Here is a 23,437-nt window from a genome sequence, read left to right as displayed (position 1 = left end):
GGAGGGTGGGTCCTTCCCGGCGAAGCGTACGGAGGTACTGCGGCCCTGAGAGCGGGGCTGCGGGAATAACGCCTTGAGATAGACAAGTAACTTACGCGTTGCCTGGCTGCAGGGTGTCGGCCTTCCAAGTCAGGTAAGTGTACGCATTTCTGGAGCATTTGCAGAGCGGGACAATTCTTCATGTGGTTTACTCATCGTCTGTAACTTAACTTTTAAGTTATCGCGAGATTTACCTTGGAATTATTGTTGTATTTTAATATATGAAGATAAACGGAAATCGTGACTGGTAAATAACTCGTGTCGACGCCGGGGTTGATTCTGTAGGCAAGGACTTGGTCACTTTGGTTTTTTTTGGAAGAGAGGTTTTCATTAGCTAGCACACGACTCACCACCGTGATCTCTGCCTTCCCTTCCTTCAGCAACATCTGATGGAAATGCCGAAGCATCCATAATCTCTTTGATCGTTAGGTAAAGTGACGTTAAGTGCTCCCATGGGTTAACGTAATAAGTTCAGTTTTATAAATCTATAGAAAATTGAAAGTTTCAAGAAAATTGTGGTTTACTTCATGCAGTTATTTCATGGTAGGATTTGTTGGTGCTGCTCATGCCAGATACTACCGGTAACTGATGTATCATAGACTTTTCCCTTTTTGTGTCGCAAGGAACAGCTGCGCTGAGAATGCTTCCCGTGGCCACCAATGTTCTGGAAGTTTGAAGTCTGCCCAGCGTTGACTGACAGAGCTGGAACCCTGGAGCAGTACTTATGGATGCGCAAGCTTTAAGCTATGACTGAAACTGGGGGTGTGAGGGGGACCCAGACTTGGTCCTGATTGTATCACAGAATTATAGAACTTGGTTTCTTGTAAGGGGAACAGACTGTGTCAGTCTGTGACCCGTGCCACAGGTGGTAAGGCAGGGCAAAACAAGTGGTGTAGCTTAAGCGTTCAGGGATACAGACTCATCTCTGGGGAGCTCTTCCAAGTGTAGTGATGTTTTGACACAAGGTGAAAGGAAAAAATATTCTTTCTTTAGCTGGGAAAAAATGGAAGCTTTGGGAACTCTATTGTACAACATACAGTTTACGTTTAAAAGATATAGTTTTCCAAATGGTTGGATGTTTTATTTATACATTTGTCAAATCGTATATAACGTAGGTGGAAAGACAAAATGCATAGAAGACAAACAGCAGCATTATTTTGAGAAACCCGTTAAAGCGCCTAGGACAGACTGGAAAAGTGATCAGATTTTGGTTTTTATATGCAGTTTGTGTTTAAGGCCATGTTTACTTGAAAATATTTGGAATTAAAAGATCTACAAATACAGTGTACTGTGTATTGGTACTGTAGTAAAATTCTAAAAATATTCTTATTATATGTTATTTAAATACTTGCAGAGCAGAGTTAGGTTCAAAATTATGAGAAAAGTAAATTAATTAAAACAAGAGTAAACTTTTAATATGCTTGATTTATTGCTCACAGGTACTTAACAAGGTTTTTTGACTATTTGGATTATGCCCTGTGTAAGTGCAGGCACATGTGAACATCTGAGGGATTGTCCCCGTGCATAATTGACAGTAGAATCCAAACTCAGCTTTGTGAAATGGCTGAGCAGGGACTGGCTGCACTGACATGAGGGTTTTATTATGGAGCTCACTGTAAAGGATCCCCAGGTGACAGCTCAAAACCAAAAATAATGGAGCAAATGCAGCAAAGCAATGAGGTAGGTGTTAAGAAGTCATAAACCTACTCAGAATAAATGCTTTTCCGTTCTCTTTTGAAAGCAGTACTGCACCTTTATATTTTGTACTACAAAAATATTGGAAGCTGCAATACATGTAGGAAACATTCATGACACTTTCAAAACTCTTTCTACTAATCTCAGTGAAGACAAGTATTTTTAATTTTGCAGAATTGGAATGTATATCAAGTAGTCTTAAAGTAGCTACAATACATTGCAAATGTTTGATTATAACAAATTGACTTAGGACTTTTTATATAAAAAAGTTGCGCAAAGGAAGCGTTTTGACTTGCACTAACAGACTTCTGTCTGAAAATGTTTCGTAACCTCAGTTTTCAAAAAATAAGTCAATTTCGGACCATTTGGAATAACCACTTTCCCACTGTTAGCAGTTTATTTATACACCAAGGGGAGAGGTGCAAACAGGTAAAACAGGTGGCAAAATGGCTTCCTAAGGTACAGTAAATAGACACAGATGCAAAAGTAATACATTCTAAAATAATTAGGCTGAAATGGTTCTGCTGCAAATTAGTGGCTTCTCTTTCACATAAATAAATGTACAAATTCAGAAATGTGTACAGGGCACAGCAAACTAGTTTCCAGCTAATGAAAACTGAGGAATAAAAAATTTTTGTTTAATCAGGGCTGTTGTGAAGCTGTTTTGTGAAGTGTGCTACCACTTTTGTAATTAGAATTGGATTTGCTGATTTTTGCTAACATAGGAGTTGTATTCAAATGCTTGCTTTTCTCCTCAAGAAATCATTCCTTTCCAAAACTTAGTTTGTTACTAATATGTTCAAGTAATATATTTATAATGAGTTGAAAATTAGATGCATTAGTTTCATGTGCCTTTAGGATTCAGTTTGTGTTAGTTTTAAAAACAAGTCCAGGGAGAAGCAAATGGTGAAGTTAAGACATTTCAGCCCTTTAATGAATTTCTAAACCACTCTCACCTGCTACCACTGTGAATCCATAAGCAAGAGCCCGTTGTGGACACACACAGATGGTGCAGATGAGAGTAGAGGAGGGAAGTTTGGCAGACTGTGTGGATTTTGTTTTCTAAACAAAGGCAATTACAAATTACAAATATCCAAAGACAGTGGAGTTCTTTCTGAAGGAGAAAGGCTCCATAATCTGGAGTAACTCCTTCTCTCATACAGACATCTTTGTTGATGCCTCTGCTCTGCAGAAACTTCTATAGGGAGTTCTGGTTGTCCATGTGCAAATCAAGTACTTCTCATAAACGAGGTTTCCTTACTGAAGAGTGAGGAATGATGCACTTTGCTTTCTTTCTCATCGTTTTAAAGGCATGGTCATGACTAGTCTAGAGCCAGCGTGGTGGTAGGGAGAGGCAAGACTATAGTTACTGTAGCTCTGCCCTAAGAGTTTAGCCAGTTCGTGGAACCCAAGTGATGGGGCTGGAAAACATTGCGTTGTGGTTACAGATGGATGAAAGAAAAAAGCTATTGACAGAGAGGTTTATGGAGACACCAAAAACCTGGAGAATGGATGAGGCTGATGAAAGAGAACAGTGGTGCCCTTTTGTGAAGAGAAGGGTGGGATGAAGAGAAAGCTGTTTCTGAGCTATTCCACATGGAGCAGCAGGGCGCTGCACTCTCTCGGCCTTGGGTGGACCACAAAGGTACACGGTGTGGCTGTGGGGAGAGTAGGTGCTGCACACATGGGAAGAGTCTTGGTCTGGTAACAGAAGGTATTTTAAGGAGAGCTTTCGCCTTTCAGTTAAAATTCTGAAAACACACTTAGCTTTCCAATAGTGTGGACACATGTGGCAGCTGCAGGAAACTACAAGTGCCTAGACTTTGTGAATAGCCTTTAGAACTATGTTTAATGTTTTTGGAAATCCAAGGTGCACACCCTACTTTCCTGGAATGCTCCTGCTTTCCCTGACAGTTCCTGGTAAAGGGCTGCAACAGGTCTTCAGTGTGCATGTTTATGTACAATTGCTTGCTTTGATGTCAGTTTTTGCAAAAGAAAACCACCCAAACAAACAAATGCCAAAGACACAAACAATGTGTTAATGGACACACTCAGTGTGACTGTGTCCTTGTTTCGCTGGGGCAGAATCACAGGCCTGCCATGGTCTGCAAGCCCTCAGCAGTTTGGAGCTGGCCAGGGCAGCTGTCCCATACCACAGATGTCCTACCTAGTGTAAAGGGGGGGGGCGTCCTGAGGAGTGGGGCTCCTCCCTGTCCCTTGCAGGCTCACTCACCATTCTGCTCCCGAGGGCTGCTTCCCGGTTGGTTGTGACTGCCGTACCTCTGCTGGGCTGAGCCTGACTTGGTGTACTTGGCTTCTTTTCGTGCCATTTTCTCTCCATGTTCTTTAAAATGCCTTCATTGCAAGGAGTCATTCCCTGGCTGTTAATGAGGAGATAATCATGCTGGCATCTTTCATGGCATTCTAGTCAGTAGCCTCACTTGGGAAGATTTCAGCAGTCCAGTGTGTGAACTCCAGTTAAGGAGAAGTGAAGATCACGTCAAGAGTTTCCTGAAAATAGCGCTAACAAATACTAAATAGCAGGTTAAGAACCTTGTTCTGATTCTCTCCTAGTTGTGTACTCTAGGGAGGTAGTTCTAGGCTAAAAAGTAGGAGAAAAATAGGGGTACTGAAGTTCAGTAGTTTTATGGAGGTCAGCAAAACGAGGAACTTCAGGCCGCAGCTAGTCAGCCTGCTTGCCTTAAAGGGGTTGAAATGAAGTCTCACCTGTGGTCTCCTACCAAGAGTGTGTCACAGAAGCAAAACTTTGTCATTATTTGCTGTGACTCTTGCCCAGAACTAATTCCGAGTTTTGATCAGCTGTATACAAAGAGGGGAAGGTGTGTGTAGGTGCATGAAGGGTATAAAAACATAAGAGGTAAAAGAAAATGAATGTATTTTAACCAGCTCTAGTCTAAACATGTTTGTTTTTTTTTTTTTTCTGTCTTAACGTAGGCTCAAGTTAAGCTGTGTTTAGTTGCAATAGATGGGTTCTCTGAGTTTTACTACTTATGGGTAGACTGAGACAATTATAGTCCATGGAGGGAAAAAATCTCTTCCATTGTCCAAAACACAGCCTCATTTTGACCTCAACAGAGGAGTTTTCCTTTGGAAAATAAAATCCCCTGTAACTGAGGGCTCATTCTGTTACAACAAAAATTGTACATCCACAGTAAGAAACCTTAGTGCCTGCGCAAGCTTGTACAAGTCATGTGGCTGTAAAATACAGCTCAGCAGCTGGAGCAAATGCAACTATGGCAGGTTTTGCCATTGTCTTATACAAACGAGTGAATGTAGGTGGGATGAAGCTCTGAAACAGAACTCGAGAGTAGGAGAGTTTTGTGAGTACATACGAGAACACATGGTAGAGAGAGTAATAGGAACCTCATGTTTTTTCACCAAAAAACCATCTCCATAAATGAAAATAATAAGCAGAAATAAACAGTCTTTACCAAAAAGCAAACTGGATGGAACTGTTACAGAAGTAGTTTGTATTTAAGTAACTGCTCATTAAATAAATTAATTACCACAAAGTTTTAAAGTAGTTGTCATATTTTCACCTTAAAATGTATGTATCGCTCACGCTACTCAAAGCAGGGCACTCAAATGGGACACAGAAACAAGTGCTGCCACCAGGACACCCGCTGTCCTCCACCAATGACAAAGGGAAGTCCAGATGTGCACCAGAGGGCAAAAGTTATCATTTACTGTCCAACTCACACACACAGTGCAAAAATAATTTATAGTTTATTACCCCTGTGAGAAAAGTATTCAAGAACAGATAAACAAGTTCATGTTTAGAACCAAAAGTAACAGAATTATCCAGTTGCACTTAACCCCCATACATAGTCATACACAAGCTTATATGCTGTACATTGTCATAATTATGCAGTTAGAAATTTACTAAATACAGAAGTTTTTGGACTTCTCTTTCCTAGTAGGTAAAATGACGATATATATTGATGGATTTACGGTGTGCATGTGTACATATAGATACCTCTGTGTGTGTACATATGTATCTACACATATCAGAGGATATACACATGCACCCCCAGTATATATTTGTATTCAAACAGGAGTACATTGCTATACCAGTGCCAGCTGGAGAGAGTTGCAAGGGCAGCAGGTATGAGGATTCCCTGTCCCTCCGTGGACGCCGTGCTTCCCCAGCCTGATCCCAGCCCCAGCGGGAAGGCGTGCTGCAGCGTCCCCAGACAGCTGCTGGGAGCACTGGGCTTCCCAGTGGCGACACGTGGAAGTGGCAGATTCGACAGGTTCTTGTTTGCAGGAACCCTAACAGCCCGTGTCCCACCCAGTGAGGGGAAGGATCTGGACTAGATACAAAACACTGAAATACTTTATACTGTTACTGTACACCAGCAAATCCAGGCACTTGACGCTACCAGAATTTTTATTCTCAACTGTTCTAGAACTATGGGTGAAAGCTTATCTTTATTAAAGTCAAAAGCAAACTTTCCGTAGACCTCTGTAGGGTAGGACATCATCTTACATTCTAATGGTACTGTATTTTAGTGACTCCAGGAATTATAGATGTTTGGCAAAGTGCATACTTTAAGAGAACCATTCAGGTATTTATTTATAATAGCTTGACTGAACTTCGGAGTCAACGTATGATGAACTCTCTACAAGATAAAGGCACAATATTTACAGGTACTCTTACCACTGCAGCTTTAAATAAGATAAACTAAATAACCACTACCATTTTTTTTTAAATTAAACTGTTGAGAATTACAATAATAATCTTTCATAAAAAAGTAGATATGCTTGTGCATTTAGTACTCTTGATTCCGGAACCATCTGAACATGGGCATCACTAACATACACCCACTGTCCTCCTGATGCTCCCATGGCTTCTTTTAAACCTGAAATGCAAAAGCAAAATAAGTTGTGGCTTGTCTTTCATGTCATCATCAAACAAATATAGTGGATATTTAAAAAAAAAGAGAGAAGCTTCTAATCCACAAGAGTAACTCATGACTTGGATGCAGTCTGGTACTGGTAGTTTGAAATTTACATGTCAAAGCCTCCTGTAAGAGAAACTGGTGGAAGACAATGCTTACAAATGTATGATGCCATCACTCTTCATATTTTTTTCAAAAAGTCTGAGATTTTTCAAGTACAGCTTACTTAAGGTAAGGTAAAAGTAAGGTATATTAGCTTCTGACAGAAAATAAAATCCTCCTTCAAAAGCTGACAGGTGTGAAGTTAAGAACACAAAAAGATCTAATCTGTTCTAATAATCGTTGTAAGGGAAGCATAAGACTGAGGGAGATTTCTGTTTCAAAAATAATACAAAAAAATGGCCTCTTGGGAAATAAGCTTCAAATGCGAAATGATACTATGCAGGATAGACAGGGCAGTGCTGGCTGCTCACTTCCCCATGAAGGGAAGCAGTAAATATATTCACCTGACTCTCACAGCTCAACATTCTTGCCCCCAGAAATCATTCACTAACAGATTCTATCCTAGCATCTTGTTTCATTCTGCACATCCAGCACACATTCATAAGAACTAGTGTGCTGGTCTCAAAATACCAGCAGAAACCCTACTGCAAACCTTGTATCCTCCATTAAAAAGTTTTGTGCTGTTCACATTAAAAATATTCCAGTCCTAAAATAAGTAAAATGCTCAAATAAATGGAAAATTCAATTCAAATTATCATGGAATCAGCTCTTTACTAGAACGCTGCCAAATACTACATATGCCACAGAATTATATTTTACCAGGCACAACTGTGCATCTGGACACACTATTTTGACTAGGAAAGGAAGAAGAGTTTTCCATCAATTGTCTGTTTAAGAACTGAACCAAAATTCCATTATTCACTCACCTCTATGTGGGGTTAATACAGAAGTAGGCCAAGTAGTAGGTGTAACAGGGGGGAAAAAAAATAATGTATTTATGTGGCCCTAAAATAACCAACTATTTTAAGCTAAAACAAATATTTGCTCTAAGTCCCCTTAAGGATAAGGAGCTGTAGCCTGTGTTTGCTTTTGATTTTACTCACAGAGAAAATAGGCTCTGTTTGTACATACCCAGAACATTTTTAGTGGTAGAAATATGCTCTAGTAACTTCTTGGAGGGTGTCCTGACTTTCACATAGGCGGCGTAATGACCGCCCCTCATTGAGCCGCTGTGCTCCACGATCCCATAGAGACTGTAGAGCACCCGTGCGCTGTCTGCAACGTTCTGCGAACCCAGAAACAGAGCAAACAAAGGCAAATTAATTCATGATTGATGTTGCAGATAGCTCAACTAGCTATCAACAGTATCACTTTAAAAGGAGCAAACACACATCTACAGAATTTCCAACGGTGAAATACATCTCTTAAAAAGACTCAATAGTCTATTAATTGAATTTAGTTACCATTGAAGTAGCAATACTTGTCCTTGAAGCTGTCAGATACACTGTCAGGGCACCACAGCTGAACTAAGACTAGTTAACACCCCTGGTATTTCTTGATATGAACGGAACTTCAGTTAGTTACAATTCTGATCTTGGGAGACTATTGGCAAGCATTCATTCTCTTATTTCTTTAGGAAAGGAAGGAATAATAACCTCATCATCAACAACACAGTTTAGCTTGTGCCCAGGACAGCTATTAGGTACAATAAAAATAAAGATCTGAAATGAGTACCTTACAAGATGCAGCACAAAATGGTGCCAAGTCTAAAATCAGTGGGAAATCCACATGCCTGTTTACTTTCCGTAGACTCAAACCAGTCTTCAGAAGAAAAGGAATAAAAAAAGACTGTAAATAAATATTTTTACAAGGAATCTTTTTAAGCTAAGGTATATTACTATACTATTAAAATAAACCAAGAATCAGGTTGTAACTGATTTAAACATTCTTTGTTACATTTTCAATACAGTGCTTGCTACTCATAAGCATGATGGACATGTAAGAGCTTTCCCTGGATACATCTGACTGGCTAAATGCACTCCGAAGGTATTAGTCAAAAAACATAAGCATGTTTCCAGTGGTGGTTGTTATCAGTTATCCATATAAAAAGCAAACATCTGTGTGCACAACACCACTTGAAGAACTGCTTGTCCACCAGTGGAGCAGAGGAATGTATATATACAAGAGGGTTTGGGCCTTTTACCTGGTGGAATCTCTTCAGGTGGAGAATAAGAACAGCAGGAACTGAGGAAATCAGCAGCTGTTTCCGAGCATTTGTGTAGACACCCTCCATTTTCTTTTCTGTATTTATGAATATCGAAATAATTTGTAAAGTGAAGGCAATCACACAGAATTTAAGCATTTTTTTTAAACATCTGACAGAACAGATCTATGTTGCAATGATTTTGTACAAATTATATAAAATGCAAGGGAAATTTCATTGAATAACAGAAAAATATTTCTAGCTTTTAATAAACATAATCTGCTAAATCTGAGCATTATTTTAGCCCACCCTGTGCAAACCAGATCAAAAGTTGGAAGCATGCATGCTGCCTAGGGCAGCCTGCACACCAAGAGACCTGCACTGCCCGTCACTATGGCACCTGACTTTCCTGTGAGAACCATTTCACCTGAAATCAGCAGATGATCCTGGAACAGGAGATGGAAGGCACAGGCCTCTGTCTATGCTAATGTCCTGACCAGTAAGATAAAGATACATCCCCCATTCTTCAGTTCTTTCTGAATAACTCCATACTTCGTGCTTATTTAAGAGACAGGTCTGAGGAGGGCTGTCTACTTCAGGATGCCTCCTAACCCAGGGGCTGAGCACACAGGCTCGGCGTATATGGACTCCAACCCCCCCAGGATGCAGAGGGAGTTGAACCCAGGGCTCTTACCAAAAGCAGCTCAGTGTTTAGCTAGTCAACAAAAGAGAACATGCCAGCAGCATGTTCACTGAAAAAAAAAAAAATTAATTTACTGGTTTTACATGTGCCCAAAAGAAAGTATTTCATTTGAAGCAGAATGGAGCATTTTATGTAAAAGTAGATGACATCTTAAAACTTTAGAAGGAAAAAAATTCATTATTAGTTGTGAACTGATTTTCCTTTTCCATTTTGCAGTGTGCCCATGGAGCCAAAGTATTATTTATATAGCACTTACTGTCAGTCCAATAATGATTAATTATTATAAAATATATTTTACATTCATTTTTTCTGAATTTCCTCATTCTTAACTTGTCTCTCTCCAGAGACCTACAATGCACAGCAAACAGGCAATTTTTTGTTTACAAATAATCAATAGAGCTTATTTTTAAATCTTGATTTACTGTACATTAAAAAAAAAAAAAATTCTCCATTTCTTTTAAAGTCTATTTTTCATTATATTTAAATTGGGGTTTTTTTGAGTGAACCCTAATGGTCTGCTTCAGCTACACAAACATAAGGGAAAACACTGTCCCAAGAAGGTAGTTCTCTCCAAAGTTTTTTTTCCCTTCTTCATTACAATTGTCTTTTCTTGCCCCTGTTACATACTTTGTTATATTACTTCCCTGAGTGTGTAAGTTGCTAGAGCTGAATATTAAAGCATTTATTTCAAAGCTTCTGGAACTGTAAAGAACAGAAACAGCAGCAAAGATTAGTGTTGAACAATGCACCTATCCAGCTTATGGTCATCTTTAAAGAACTTATCTTGGATAAAATAAAGAAAAGATGCAAAATAAATTCTAAGCTACATCTACAATTATGTTCTAATATCAAATTTAGTCCTGTTGCCTTTGTAAGATAAATTTCTAGGCTATTACAAGCAAGTTCTGCTCAGGGAGACATTTTCTTCTTTAGCCACGAGGGGGAGGCCCACGCTGGAGCCATGACACAGCAGCAAGAGCATGGGTTTTGAGGAGCAATTTTGTAATATCCAGAGAGATAAAAGCGCTTTACCTGTGGAGTTTGTTTTCTTCTGATGCTTCTGCTTCCTTTCTGTGCAGCTCTCACAGAAAAGTTTGTTGTTCCCCATCAGGAGCTCTACAGAGGTGAACTGGTAAAGGCAGGACTGAACAGAACATTCCTTTGAGCTGGTTATGTAGCTTTGGGAAAGCGTCTGGAAAGCGATTTGCGGGTTTTGGGATAGTGAGGATTTGTCCACTGAGAACATGGAATTGCTGGATAAACCCAGCCCCGAATCGCCACGGCTTGACTTTTTATCCTCGTTTATCGTCTCGCAGAAGCCGAGTTTGGACATGGCACTGGAAATCACCTCTTCATGACTGTCACTCGGCCTGTTGTGCGGCGCTTTAACGTTGGCGTGGTTGACGTGCAAGGCAGAGGAGCTGCTGGAGGAGGTGAAAGCCGTTTGCCTAGGGGCACTCTCGCTCTCTGACGCTTCGCTGTCCGCATCGAAGCTGCTTTCGGAGCGGCTGGCGTCCTTCTCGCTGCCCTCCGTCTGACTCCCGGCCACCGCCGAGTCCGCGCCCGTCTCCTTGCAGTACAGCACGCCAGAGCTGCCCTCCTGCTCAAGCTTTTTGGCTTTCTCCTGCATAATAACAGGACTTCTTTCTGCTTCACTCGAGGAAGCTTTTCTGGCAAGCCGTCTCTCCTGGTTCAGCTGATTCTGGAAACGATGGCATTGTTGTATCAGTAATACAGGGCAGAAATAGAAAACAGATCTGTGATCTAAGGTAGCTTTCAAAACACTGACAAATTCAAAGCAAATTAAACCTATTACTTCATGTTCTCTCTTCTCTCACATGCTTAAGCTAGCTGATTTCCTTAAGATCTTTTTAAACCAATTTAGGATTAGAAACCTACACCTCAGTCAGCTAAGAGCATTATACTTACTGTGAGATCAATACTTCCCACAACCAGTTACATCCACTTTGTGACAGCTGTGGGTGGCACGTCTGAAGTGATATCCACTTAATCTAACTTAAGCTTCTAAAAGGTTCTCAAGTTTAAGCTAGTCCCTCAGTCTCCCATCAGAGGTCTTAACTGATGAGCAGCTCCAGAAGAAAATTCAACTCACCTTGTAGGCACTTGGCTTAGAATTAAATAAAGTAACCCTAGTAGTATGTTTCCTAACCTGTATATTATCTGAATCTGATTTTTTAATATTTTATCAAGATTGCAAGAAAAAAAAAAAACTTCTGCTTTCACAGAAAAACACTACTATAGATATAAAAAAAAAAAAAAGTTGCCATAATTTTAGGTGATTATAAACGTTCATGATTCTTTTCATTCCTTTCTTCTGGAAAGTAGCCAACATGAACAACTTTCCTTCCCCTTTTCTTTCTCCTTTATTTGAGTACCTGCTCTAGGCGAACCTGCTTTAGCAGGGGGGTTGGACTAAATGATCTCCAGAGGTCCCTTCCAACCCCTACTATTCTGTGAGTTGGATCAAAGTTCCAGTGATGCCAGTGGGAATCCATTACCTCAACATTCTGAGTTTTAGGCCTTTTCTGCTGTAACAATCAGCATCTGCACCTTCCTATTTCCATCCTTTCCTTGGTTTCTATCACATCCTTTTTGTACTTCTGTCTGATTCTCTTATCAGTCTTTTATATGGTTATTCTGTTATATTTTTTTCTTCACATGTATTTAGTGTGTTAGGACCTGTTTCAGGAGGTTTTTAGTCTCCAACAGGGCACAGTCCCTTTCAGTAGGACTCCCTCAGATACCAGTTACAGGAATCTAAGAGTGCCATGACCTCGTAACTTGTAGTCTAGACACGTTCCTAAAACAAGGCTCACAATTCCCTCTAAGCATCAGGAGCACTGCACTTGCTTCTTCCCTTTCCTGGCACTATTCAACTTTATTTAACTTAACTTTATTAAGGTTAAGTACCTTTAAACAAAGTGGCACAGGGCGTGACACAGCTCACATTAGTGCTTTCCCAAAACAAGTTACAGAAACCAACTTTTCACAGGCTGCTTCTGTAAGAGGGAACCTCAGTGGAGGAAAATAAATCCCCTGGTTGTGTGCCTACGCTGCAGCCAGAGTGTCACGACACAGCTGTGGGCTTAGTAGTTCCTACTGACTGTCTTTAGGGAGCTTCTCATTTGGAAGAGAGGGTTTCTGGGCTGTTCTTGGTTTGGATCCCACCCTGGGTCACAGGTACCAAAATGGTAGGCACTACAGGTAACTGCCTAGCTTTCAGGCACTGAATTTCATTCAATCTATCCCTTAAATATATACCATAGACTCAATTAATGAAGAATCCTCAAGCACATACTTCATTCTAAACTTTAAGCAAGAACTTAAGTCCAAACTAAGTCCATGTGAAAGACAAAAAATATTCCTGAGTATTTTCTTAAACATGGTTTAAACTTAAGACTAAATGTACAACTTGATAATTCAAAGTCCTTCAACGTATAAGCAAGTGAACAGTTCAGCAAGAAAAGAGTAAAATCCAAATAAAATCATAAGGAACACCAAACACTATTTTACATTAGGACCATTTCTTGTCTCAGTTAAGCTTGTTTGTCTTATAAATAAAGGAGAGGAACTTGCCTGAAATTGCTGCTACTGTTCAGGGGTATTATGCAAAGAGCAGTCAAAAAAAAAAAAAAATCTAAAATTGTAAAGCTCCTCGTTTTAGGAGAAAAACCTAACAAGGAATGTTCAGGTACTCTGTTACCTACAAACCTACCCATAGGACACTCGCCATTTTCAGAAGCTTCCTTACAAACTGGTGAACTTAAGTCACAGAACAACAACACTGACTGAATTCAACAACTGTTTAAGATTAGAAGTTTTACTGCAGAACAGATCTATTACACTAAAAATAATTTTTTAAAAAGACTGAAATAACAGTAAACACATGTGAGGATGGACAGAGAATAGAGAATCAATAAAGCCTCACCAGTTAGATATACTTTATAGGTAACTATCCACTCTCATTGAAAGCAGAGTTGTTGCTTCCTTTATAGCAGTCTGTCTACTCTAGTTTATTTTCTTAATTTTGAAAACATTTCAGTATCAGTATTTACACTATTATTCACACTATTTTGGATTTTTCCATGTCTCTTCTCATAGAGATTCTAACTGGCTGCATAACCCTGTAAGGATATTAAGGCTTATTAAAAAATGTTAACAATGGCAATTAGAACCTTTGCTACATTTCATTAACGATACTGTATGTGGAAAATAGTTACTACATATTTATTTTAATCTGTGAGCACAAACAGAAATACTCCATTCCATTAGGCTGGGGTATTGGCAGAACCCTTTTGCTACCATCAGAAAGAACTGTATTAGGAGTCTGTGCTGGAGACGGGCTGAACCGAGCTCCCCAGCCCTTGGGCTGCTGAAGGCCACCATGGGAGCCGTGCTCTCAGGCTCCAGGAGCCCCTGCTGCATGTCCTGTTTTTGTTGTAGCCACTGCCAACTAATCCTTGGGTGGCAGCAAGGCAGACCTGCCTGCTCTCTCAGCCAGCATTACCAACCAGAAACAAACTGCGAGGACACCAAAAGGAACGCCGCCAACAAAACGGAAAGCAACGTGAATCAAAATGAACTTGCACATTTTCTTTCCTTACAAATGAAACCCTATGACAGAAAACTAAATGGTTCCAAATTACGGCCATTTCTTACACTTCTAGTAATGACTTAAGTATTTTTAAACAAGTCTGTGTCAGCTGCGTCTATACAAGAAAACCCCACTGATAGGTGTGTCAAAATTCCCAGCCTGGTAGCCCTAGAAATTTGAGATGATTGGTTAGTGTATTTAAGTTCTTACCTTGTCTTTTGTTAAAGTGTGTTTCTTGGCAATTTTGGGTTGATTATTCAGTGTAGTGATAGAAGAACAGTTATACTGACCAAGATCTGCCTCTTGTACACTTTTACCTTTACCTGTTCTTCCCAAAGGCACAGGTTTTGCAACCTAAGAAATTAGACAGGAAATTAGGAAAGGAAATACTCCCATTTTCTGTTCGTTTGCAATCTACAAAAATATGAATGTAGGTGGGGTTTTTTCCTTTACTTTAGAAAATATTAACCTACATAAATCAAATTAACTGGCTCCTGAATTGTGGCTTAACGCTACTTTCTGATTTTACCATAAAAACAGTCAACTGTCAGTTTCTTTGAGGGATGAACTGAGAGCCACAAGAAGTAGGAATGATGCAAAGTCCCTGTACAGAACACATACCACAAAATCTATTCTAGCATTGCATAAGCACGTGGGTAGCTGTACGAGATACGAACTTGTCCCATGAGGCTCCCGTGTTACACATGTGAGGAGGGAAGCACAGGGGCCCACATACTCAAAATACTCTTAAAACTCCAGCTCCCACAGACATCTGCACTCCATCCAGCAACCAAGGTGCAGAACTTTTTATGAACAAAACTAGTTTTTGGAGAAGAGTACAGTTCATACTGGATTCAATATCACATCCAGTACTCCCCTCTAAATATACATGAATATAGGCAGGATGGGGGAAGAACGACTCCCAGCCCACCCCTCTACTCTCAGATAAAAACCCCCAAGTCCCACAAAACCAAAGTTCCTCTGCAACTAATGGAGCCATTCTGTGAAATGCTGAAAACACCAGAATAAATATATTCAAAGTCTATCCACTTGTACACTGTCCCATCCCTACGGGACGCTTCAGCCTGAGGGACTCAGGTTCTCTAGATGCAAACCAACAGCCTAGAATCTTAACTTTCTGGGCCTCAAAAAAAAAAAAAAAATTTTATAATCATACTATTGATATTAACATATACTGAAAATACTACTAAATTAACCTAATCTTAGACCTACATATACTGTAAATTACTATGGTAGTTTGTTCCAAGTTTGGACTAATTTAAAGATATATACACTTACAACACAGTATGTCTATTTATATATAAATAAATAAAATCATATAATGAACAGACATATAACAATATGTGTATTTATGGACAAGCATATGGTTTTAGGCTTGAAATTGAAACTGTATATACACATAAACATCTTCATAATGGTATGTAAAACTGGAAGTAGTAGTCACTTATCACATATTCTGTTTCTTACCCTCTCCTCTATTATAGGAAGTGAAAGATCAATGAAAGGTTCTTTTACTGTTGAAATCTTGAAGAAAAAGAGAAAATTCATATGAAAGGCAAAGAATGTTATATAGGTTTAGCACATAGCTCCCTTTTTTAAATCAAATTATCAGAAACTATACAAAAAGCTAGTTACAAGCAAGATGTATCAAACTACAATGAAGAACTTCCTACAAACTTTTTTTTAAAATTAACTTTAACTTAGCTCTGATTTTCATTCTAGCCCTTCATGAAATTTCAGCATAGACACAAAGGGCAAGGCCATTCATCTGGGCATGAACTGGGCATAGAAACAGTGTGGTGCTCAGTTTCTCTGAGCTCCAGATAGATTTTGAAGTCACGTGGGCCTTCTAGATGGTACAATTCTGCAGAAAGCGAACTTTTAGGGTTTCCTGACCCTGGACACTTCTGTGCAGGTGTTTAACCTCATTTACTGCTAAGCAGCAAGGACTGGTTATTGACAGTTCGATGACAAGTTCTAACCTGACGCTCTCAGAAAAGCTTGTCAGACTTACTGGTTACAGCCAAAAGCTTTATGAGAAATTTTCACACGATGGCATACACTAGTAATTGTTAAAATAAGTCCAATTACTAAGGAAAAGGGGATTGAAAAAAATCGAACCTTCTTTTCTGTACTGAAGTTCTGTTTTGCCATCTATAAGCCATGTAAAATCTACGCTGAAACTGGAAGCTTCTGGCAAATCATAGCTAAAGACGTCGTCTCTCAGCACTTTCCATCTGCCTTTATGGGTAGAACGTCCCATCCAAGCCTGTTCCTTAAGCTCTCTCCCTTGCCATTCTCAAATTCCTTCCAAAACTGACTTATATTACCTCTGGAAAGACTGTGAAAAACAAAGCCTTATTAAAAACGAAACAACAAAAAAATTCATTTTGTACATCTAAGTTACCGGACAGAGTCATGCCCTCAATGGCTGTCATCATTGCCCTTCTCCTGTATTTGTGACCCTCTCTTCCACCTGCCACATCTGACAGGGACCATAGGCTTCTTTTTACCTGTCGTGCAAGGGACTCAGCATGGTTTGGGTTCCAGGAAAGCAATAAATGAGACCAAACCCTCTGTGCCTATGCTGGCTGATGGCTGGGCGATGTTCAGACAGGGGCTCCTCTAAAGGGTGAGTCTGCACGGACAAACATGGGCCAAGGGGATCTTGGCCGATGAAGGCAACGCAAGGCTAGTGCTAAACTCCTCCTCAAAGGGCTACAGCTACAAAACTCCCTGGGTCCTGCGCAGGCAGAATATAAAAATCCAGCAAAAATAAATGAGACACACGAAATACATACAACCTCTATTTTGCATGTAGCCAAAGCTCTTCACTGACACTAGCAGCACATTCAAGTGTCTTCTGCACATCACACACAGGGAAGTTTACCTGGCACTGCAGGACTGTGCTTAATTATTCAGACTGATTGATTTACTTAATCTCTATAATGTGAAATATAATGTTGTAAACCAAACACAAATGTAACATTCAATTAGAACAGTCATGCAAATAAGTATTTTCTCTTCTAAAGTTAAAGAAAATTATAAGGATCATGGAAAGCATTTGTGATGAAATGTCAGTAATATTAATTATGAAAGGAATATGCTGTTCATTAGGGTTATTATGTTAATTATCAAAAATACTTCAAGGAAAAAAAAAAAATAGCATTTCCCCACTCATACTAGTCCAAAGTAAGTAATTCCCAATTTTCAGCTGTATCCCAGAAGAGCAGGCAGGAGGATTTATTTTTTAAGATAGGTAGGTGTTTTTAAAATAGCCAATAAAACTGGAGTGTAACACAGATGATCACAGAATTTGGAGCCTCCAGCCTTAAGCTAGATGTAAAATCAAGCCCAGTGCTTGAATACTTTTTGAATTCAAAGGACCCCTCTTCTTAGGTTTGGGAGGATAATGCTTTAAAGAAGGAATAAATAATTTTAAATGAGAAACTTTCATCAAAGTCTTGTTTTTACAAACAAACAAGTATAAAATTGGCAATACAATTTTATACTTTCAAGACAATGTAATCAAACCAGTATGTGATCTATTCCACATCAAACCAAATTCCAGAATACCTACATTTTCACATTCCTCACACATGACAGTGCTAGTCAATTCACCAACAAAGATCCTATCTATGAAGTTCATCTTCACACCCTCTCTTCCATATGCTGAAAAAACATTGCCTTTTTTAAAAGTGAAAGATAACACATCCAATGCCACACTATAAGTACAACAAAGTTCTTTCTAAGATATATTATGAAAGCACAATTTTAAAACATATTCAAAACATTTTGAACACAATACAATAACTAATACATCATATACTGTATTATCTCAACATTTAAAAACTTTTTAGTAAGATGATTCCCTTTTATCCTTCCCTTCCCCACGTACTGCAACAGAATAATAATGCTGTATCTCTCAAGAAGCAGCTTTTTAAATAAAATCTCAATTTTCCTTGAATACATAATATTGGATTGCCTTGATATAGACTAGGGTTACAGACAGCTTGTTACCCTTTCTAAATTTTTTTCAAACTGTACAATATAGACAAATAAGACAAAAACCTGTTCTAATATGTCTCTATGCCTTAATTGTTGCAGATTTGGGAAGGGTAACTTTTAAAACAGCTTAATCATTATTACAACTTTAATTAAAACAAAATCCCCAAAATCCAAACGTTTGCATAAACATACACACACAAAAATTAACTAAAAAACTTGTCTTTTGAAAAACCAAGCCTTCTTTTGAAACAGCTTCCTATCTTGGCTTTGCAAGCATATTTAAAGGGCTCACAATAGAAGTCAACCAACAGAAATCAGTTTTATTTCTGGAAAGTGGCCTGAGCGATACAATAATTGTGGGTATATAACAAACCTGAAGATGCAGCAGGCTGTTTTAGAAAACAAAATTAAATTCTATCTATCCTTAAAAGAGGCATTATCGATAGAGCAGAAGCCTTTCTCCTGGACACAAAGGTGCAAGCCAGCACACGGTAAGCTCCCCACGCTTTGCACACACACTAGGTGGCACTAGAATAACACATCATAGAAGTCCTGCAACTACAGCTCTGCGGGACTGCTGCTGGCAATAGCCACTCTAGAAGAAAAAGGTACTTAAAAAAATTGTATAAAAGCTTGTGCATTTTTACAAGTTTTCAATAAAGAGTTGCATACCTTTGACTTTTCTTCTAGTTTCTTCATCTGCTGTCTTTGTAGTTGGATTATTAAATGCTTTTAAGATACCAGTTTGTATACGCTATAATTAAAAAAAAAGTATTTTAAGTGTAAATATTTTTAAAACTATCAATATACTACTAGACTTCATCTACTCTTATTTCCAGAAAATAAGCATAATTTAATATTTAAAAGCTACTGTTGTTATTCATTGACAGTGTCAAAACTACATGAGCTTAATTCTTAATAAGTAACCATACAAAAGTTTCCTCCCATTAGAAAGGGTGCTGTCGTAGAGCACTCAATAGGTTATCAACAGACTACTGAGATTTTCAATGAACAAATACTATCCATTTCTTCCACTGTTGGGGGGGAATATACTGAAGAATGAACTATAACTGACTAACTAGGATATAAAATACTTGAAGTATCTTTAAACAGCTAGACTTCAATGACTCTGTTTGGCAGTATTTTTGTTAATTCTGTATATTTTCTAACACTGCACATTTCAGCGTTATGTTAGAAAATCTAAGGAGAGATAAAAAAACTTTTCATGAATACATATAAACGCCAGTAACATTTGCTAAAAAAAAAAATCCTAACACGTTTTTGCAAGAAGAATCAGAAAGAAGGGGATTCACACAGGTGAGCTGTAACTGCACCTTGAGGCAGGGGGTGCTCCCCAGCTGTTTCTCAGTTGCCCTGGGACAAGGAGAGGCTGTACCCCGCTGAGACACGTGCCCTGGCAGCAGCACTGCACAGGCTGCTACCAACAGTGTCTAAGCCCAGCCTCCGAGATGCTGCAGCGGGGGACGCAGCCGGATGAATCGGGCCCCCTGACAGGGAACCCTGCAGCTTGCATGACCCCTGCTTCCCTTTTCCCTGGCAAACGTCCTTTCCTCTCTAAGCCACAAACTCCAGTGACAAGTCTGAGTCTCCCGTGTCAGTGTGCAAATGGCATTTATAGCTAAATGTGTCACTGAAGTCATACTTAGAGCAAAGTACCATTCCAGAGACAAATGGTGACACCAAACCTTCTGCAAGTAACTCAAAACTTATGTCCTAATGGGAAAATAATAAATAGCTCTTGTTTGCAGGCAGCAAAGAACTGCCACTTTCAAGCCATGTATCACAAAAGTGTTTAGGACGACAGACAGCGTTGGGAGGTTTGGTTTCCAGTTCAGGCACCCATCAGACCAAGTCATAGTCCTACCTTATGAGTATGTGACCTGGCTTGTGAATTAACTCCCGCTGCCCCAAGCTCAGCTTTGTTCATCTTAAAGCCAACAATATACTAAAAGGACTAATCAATAGGTAATTCATGAAGTTGAGCACCATAAATGGGTTTAGGGCCATAAGCGACCCTTTTGTTGGGATTAGCCCGTTGAACCATTTATTTAGGTCAAAGAAAGACACAGTCTTTGAATGGGCAGGGTGCTGCCCACAATGGCAGCAGACATTAATCAATTAGCAGCAGGGTTCAGCCACTTCAGGCCCCGGTGTGAAACCATCTCTGGCCCACATTGCTGGAAATGGCAGACACTATGTCATCTTTATTGTAGTATCGACAAGCTTTTATCTTAAAAATCCACTTGTGTACATATGCACTTTCTAACTTTTTTTAGTGAGCACAGGACAAACCTCAGTGCTGGTGTCAGATACAAGGTACAAAGCCACTGAGAAGAGGCAAAAGCATAATGTGACTTTCTGTTAGTTCCTCTAACTATGTTAGTTCCTCTAGCCATGTTACGGATCACACGCATTTCTCATCAAAACCCTTAAGAGTTTAAAAACAATTAATCTCGGTAGGGATAGGGAAGCCTCGTGCTCACCACGGGCCTGATGTTTGCTGTTTGTCATGGCAGCTACAGACCCAAAACATGGGATAATTTAAAAAAAAAAAAAAAGACAAAAAACAAAAACACAACAGAGAGAGAGAGAGAGCATGAGCACTTTTACTAGTTCTGTGTAAGCGCAGCCTGAGGTGATAAAGACTGGCGTGCAGTAATGCACCATTAGGGCAGCTGAGGGTGTAATTACAGGGCAGGGTGGGACCAGCCTCTCCCTGCCTGGTGATGGGCCTGCAGAAACACTCTACTGTCCCAGAGGTCACTTAATATTCTCACCATCTTCCATTACTTTTTTTTTGTAGCTACTGTAGCTGCCACCGTTCCCTAGCAATAAACAATTCAAAAGGCAAACACAAATGCAGGTTATCATAACGATGGCACAGTCACTGGCGAAACAGGAGACTGACTTGAGGGGGGAGTGCAACCAGCCACTGGAGAAGCTACTTAGTTGTTGCCATAATCCTGTTTTTGATAAATCTTCATTTTTGAGGCAAATACAGTTTCCATGTTTTATTAAATGAAAATCAACAAACAACAAAATAAAAGTCTCCCTCTACTGCAAAAACATGACAATTGTTTTTTTAGCTAAGGTCAGCTGCTTCTGTTGTGTGCCTTGTTCAACATCTCATTTTGTAAGTGTGATAAAGTCAAGGTTTAGCTGTTTCTCCTTGTAGTTAAGTTCTGCTTATGATCAAGTATACCGCTGATGAGACCAATAAATATTTATATTCTGGTAGCACTACTACCAGAATATGAGTATTTATTAATTCATTTATTAATTCAGCACTACTCTGGTGCCAGGAACAGGGCTCAGACACAGCTTTGTATCTCATCTCCAAGCTAATTCAGCTCAGGATCACGACATCCACCACGTTACTAAATGAGAGGCAAGAGGAAGCACCCTGGTCAGTATGAGATTTTAGGACCTCCTTTTGACAAGACTCAGAAAAGGCTGTTTACCAAAATATTATCTAAAAAAGAAGGTTCCAAGACTACGTCAGGCAGATGAAATCAGATATGGCCAAAACAGTCTGAGCGAGCAAACACACACTTGCTTGTACTCAACAATGTAAGAGGCAGAAATAACACAGGAAAAGAAACGTGATAAAAACCACACAGGGACATTTCTAAAGTAATATAACTGATTATACTTAGATGCGGATTTTAAATTATGAAAAGCAGTTCTTCATAAAAGTATTTAGAAAACAAGCAGTTCTTCACACTTCCAAAAGATAGAAGAAATTCCGCAAGATTTTATTTTTGTCCCTTTTATTTTTTTTTCCGAGGTTCCTCTTCTACTTTGTTGACTACTCGGAAATCTTTTTTTTTTTGTCCTTTTATTTTTTCTTTTTAATAAATGTAAACAAATCAGATTCCTAAAGTTAATCATGGTCTACTTACCATACTCTTTCTACTGCCTACACTGAAACTTTTGTTCCAAACAGCAATTTCAACATACCAGCATGAACATAATTAAATCCTCTTTCAAGATTCTCTCAAGGTAACACAAATAGGCACTCCTACTCCATTAAGTACATCTCTATAAATGCTGGGAACATGATGAACACTGAAGCAACGACTAGTAGCTTACCATACAGCCAAGTAAATTCTTAAAAATGTACACAAAGATGTTACCTTTGTTTCTTCAATCCTCATTGCATCTAACAGATAGTGCAGAAGCTCCTGGCTGTCCTGCTGCTGGAACCCCTTAAATCGAGGAGCCCTAGGAAAGAAGTGGTAAGGAATTTAGATTTACGTTAGGAGGTTTTAGTGAGACGGAATCTATATCAGATTCTTGTTGGAAGCCAGGGGTACAAATAGGTGCAATCCCTGCTGGACCTAATGTGGCTTTAGGAAGCTCCTGGTGTGGCTGTGCTTACACCAGCAAGGCTGCACTTTTCCCTTGGGTAGCATTTTGACCCTACTAGGGTCAACTACAGGGGACTAAACACAGCTTTGCCCATAGAGTTCCATCTGTGCTAGCAGCACTTCCCTGACAGACTACACCAGTACTTCCACTCCACCCAACATTCCCAATGTCATGGAGAGAGACAAAAAGGATTTCCACAGTGCTTAACCTCCCTTGCTATGTCTATAGTAAACTGGAAACAGCACTATAATCTGAACTGGAAAAAGGTGGTCTTGAAATGGGGAAGTCACAAGGCTCAAACAAACAAACAAACAAAAACTGTGGGTCAGAATCCAAATGGTAATTTCCTAATTTCTTAAACAAAAGTAGGTATAACCATCTCTTCCAAACAGCTCCACAGGCAATCAGTCCAGTAATCTGCAGCTTGCTGAACTTAGTGACCAGTCAATGAATCAGACTGTGAACATCACAGAGCATATGAATTTCAAATGCTATTATGAAAACTTTTGAGAAAATCATAAAAGTATACACTGTATTCAATTATGCCTTTATTTATGCTAAATTTCTTCAACTACCATTACATCTACTGGTGATAAATACTTTAAACATAGGATTTCCATTCTAAGAGCATTTCTAATCAGAAAAGTCAGGCTTTTTTTGGGTAGGAAAAGTTAATCACTCGTATGTTATCAGATGAATTACTCTTGTACTTGCTTCACAGCTTCCTTTTAAAACAGAAGGACCTTTCAGCATCATGAATTATCAACTCACGCAACATCCACATCCAAACTCCTGTTCTACAGTCGAACAAACTGCAATACTTTACACACCTGAAA

General features: G+C 39.3%; 1 protein-coding gene across 1 annotated transcript in view; it reads right to left on the bottom strand.

The window, feature by feature from the left end:
* Nucleotides 1-6,155: 6,155 nt before the first annotated feature.
* USP45 (ubiquitin specific peptidase 45) overlaps nucleotides 6,156-23,437 on the bottom strand; it is a 44,847-nt gene continuing 27,565 nt past the window's right edge. The window contains exons 8-17 of the mRNA XM_008942801.1: nucleotides 22,367-22,454; nucleotides 18,882-18,963; nucleotides 17,782-17,873; nucleotides 15,669-15,725; nucleotides 14,391-14,534; nucleotides 10,598-11,267; nucleotides 8,863-8,960; nucleotides 8,394-8,480; nucleotides 7,791-7,944; nucleotides 6,156-6,617 (exon numbers count right to left, since the gene is read on the bottom strand). Of these exons, the coding sequence (XP_008941049.1) occupies nucleotides 6,484-6,617; nucleotides 7,791-7,944; nucleotides 8,394-8,480; nucleotides 8,863-8,960; nucleotides 10,598-11,267; nucleotides 14,391-14,534; nucleotides 15,669-15,725; nucleotides 17,782-17,873; nucleotides 18,882-18,963; nucleotides 22,367-22,454 (1,606 nt within the window). The 3' untranslated portion in view covers nucleotides 6,156-6,483. The remainder of the gene's footprint in view (nucleotides 6,618-7,790; nucleotides 7,945-8,393; nucleotides 8,481-8,862; nucleotides 8,961-10,597; nucleotides 11,268-14,390; nucleotides 14,535-15,668; nucleotides 15,726-17,781; nucleotides 17,874-18,881; nucleotides 18,964-22,366; nucleotides 22,455-23,437) is intronic.

The sequence above is a fragment of the Merops nubicus genome, unplaced genomic scaffold, assembly GCF_000691845.1.
Source record: "Merops nubicus isolate BGI_N331 unplaced genomic scaffold, ASM69184v1 scaffold40426, whole genome shotgun sequence".
Lineage (NCBI taxonomy): Eukaryota > Metazoa > Chordata > Aves > Coraciiformes > Meropidae > Merops > Merops nubicus.
This window is presented reverse-complemented; position numbering and strand designations above follow the sequence as displayed.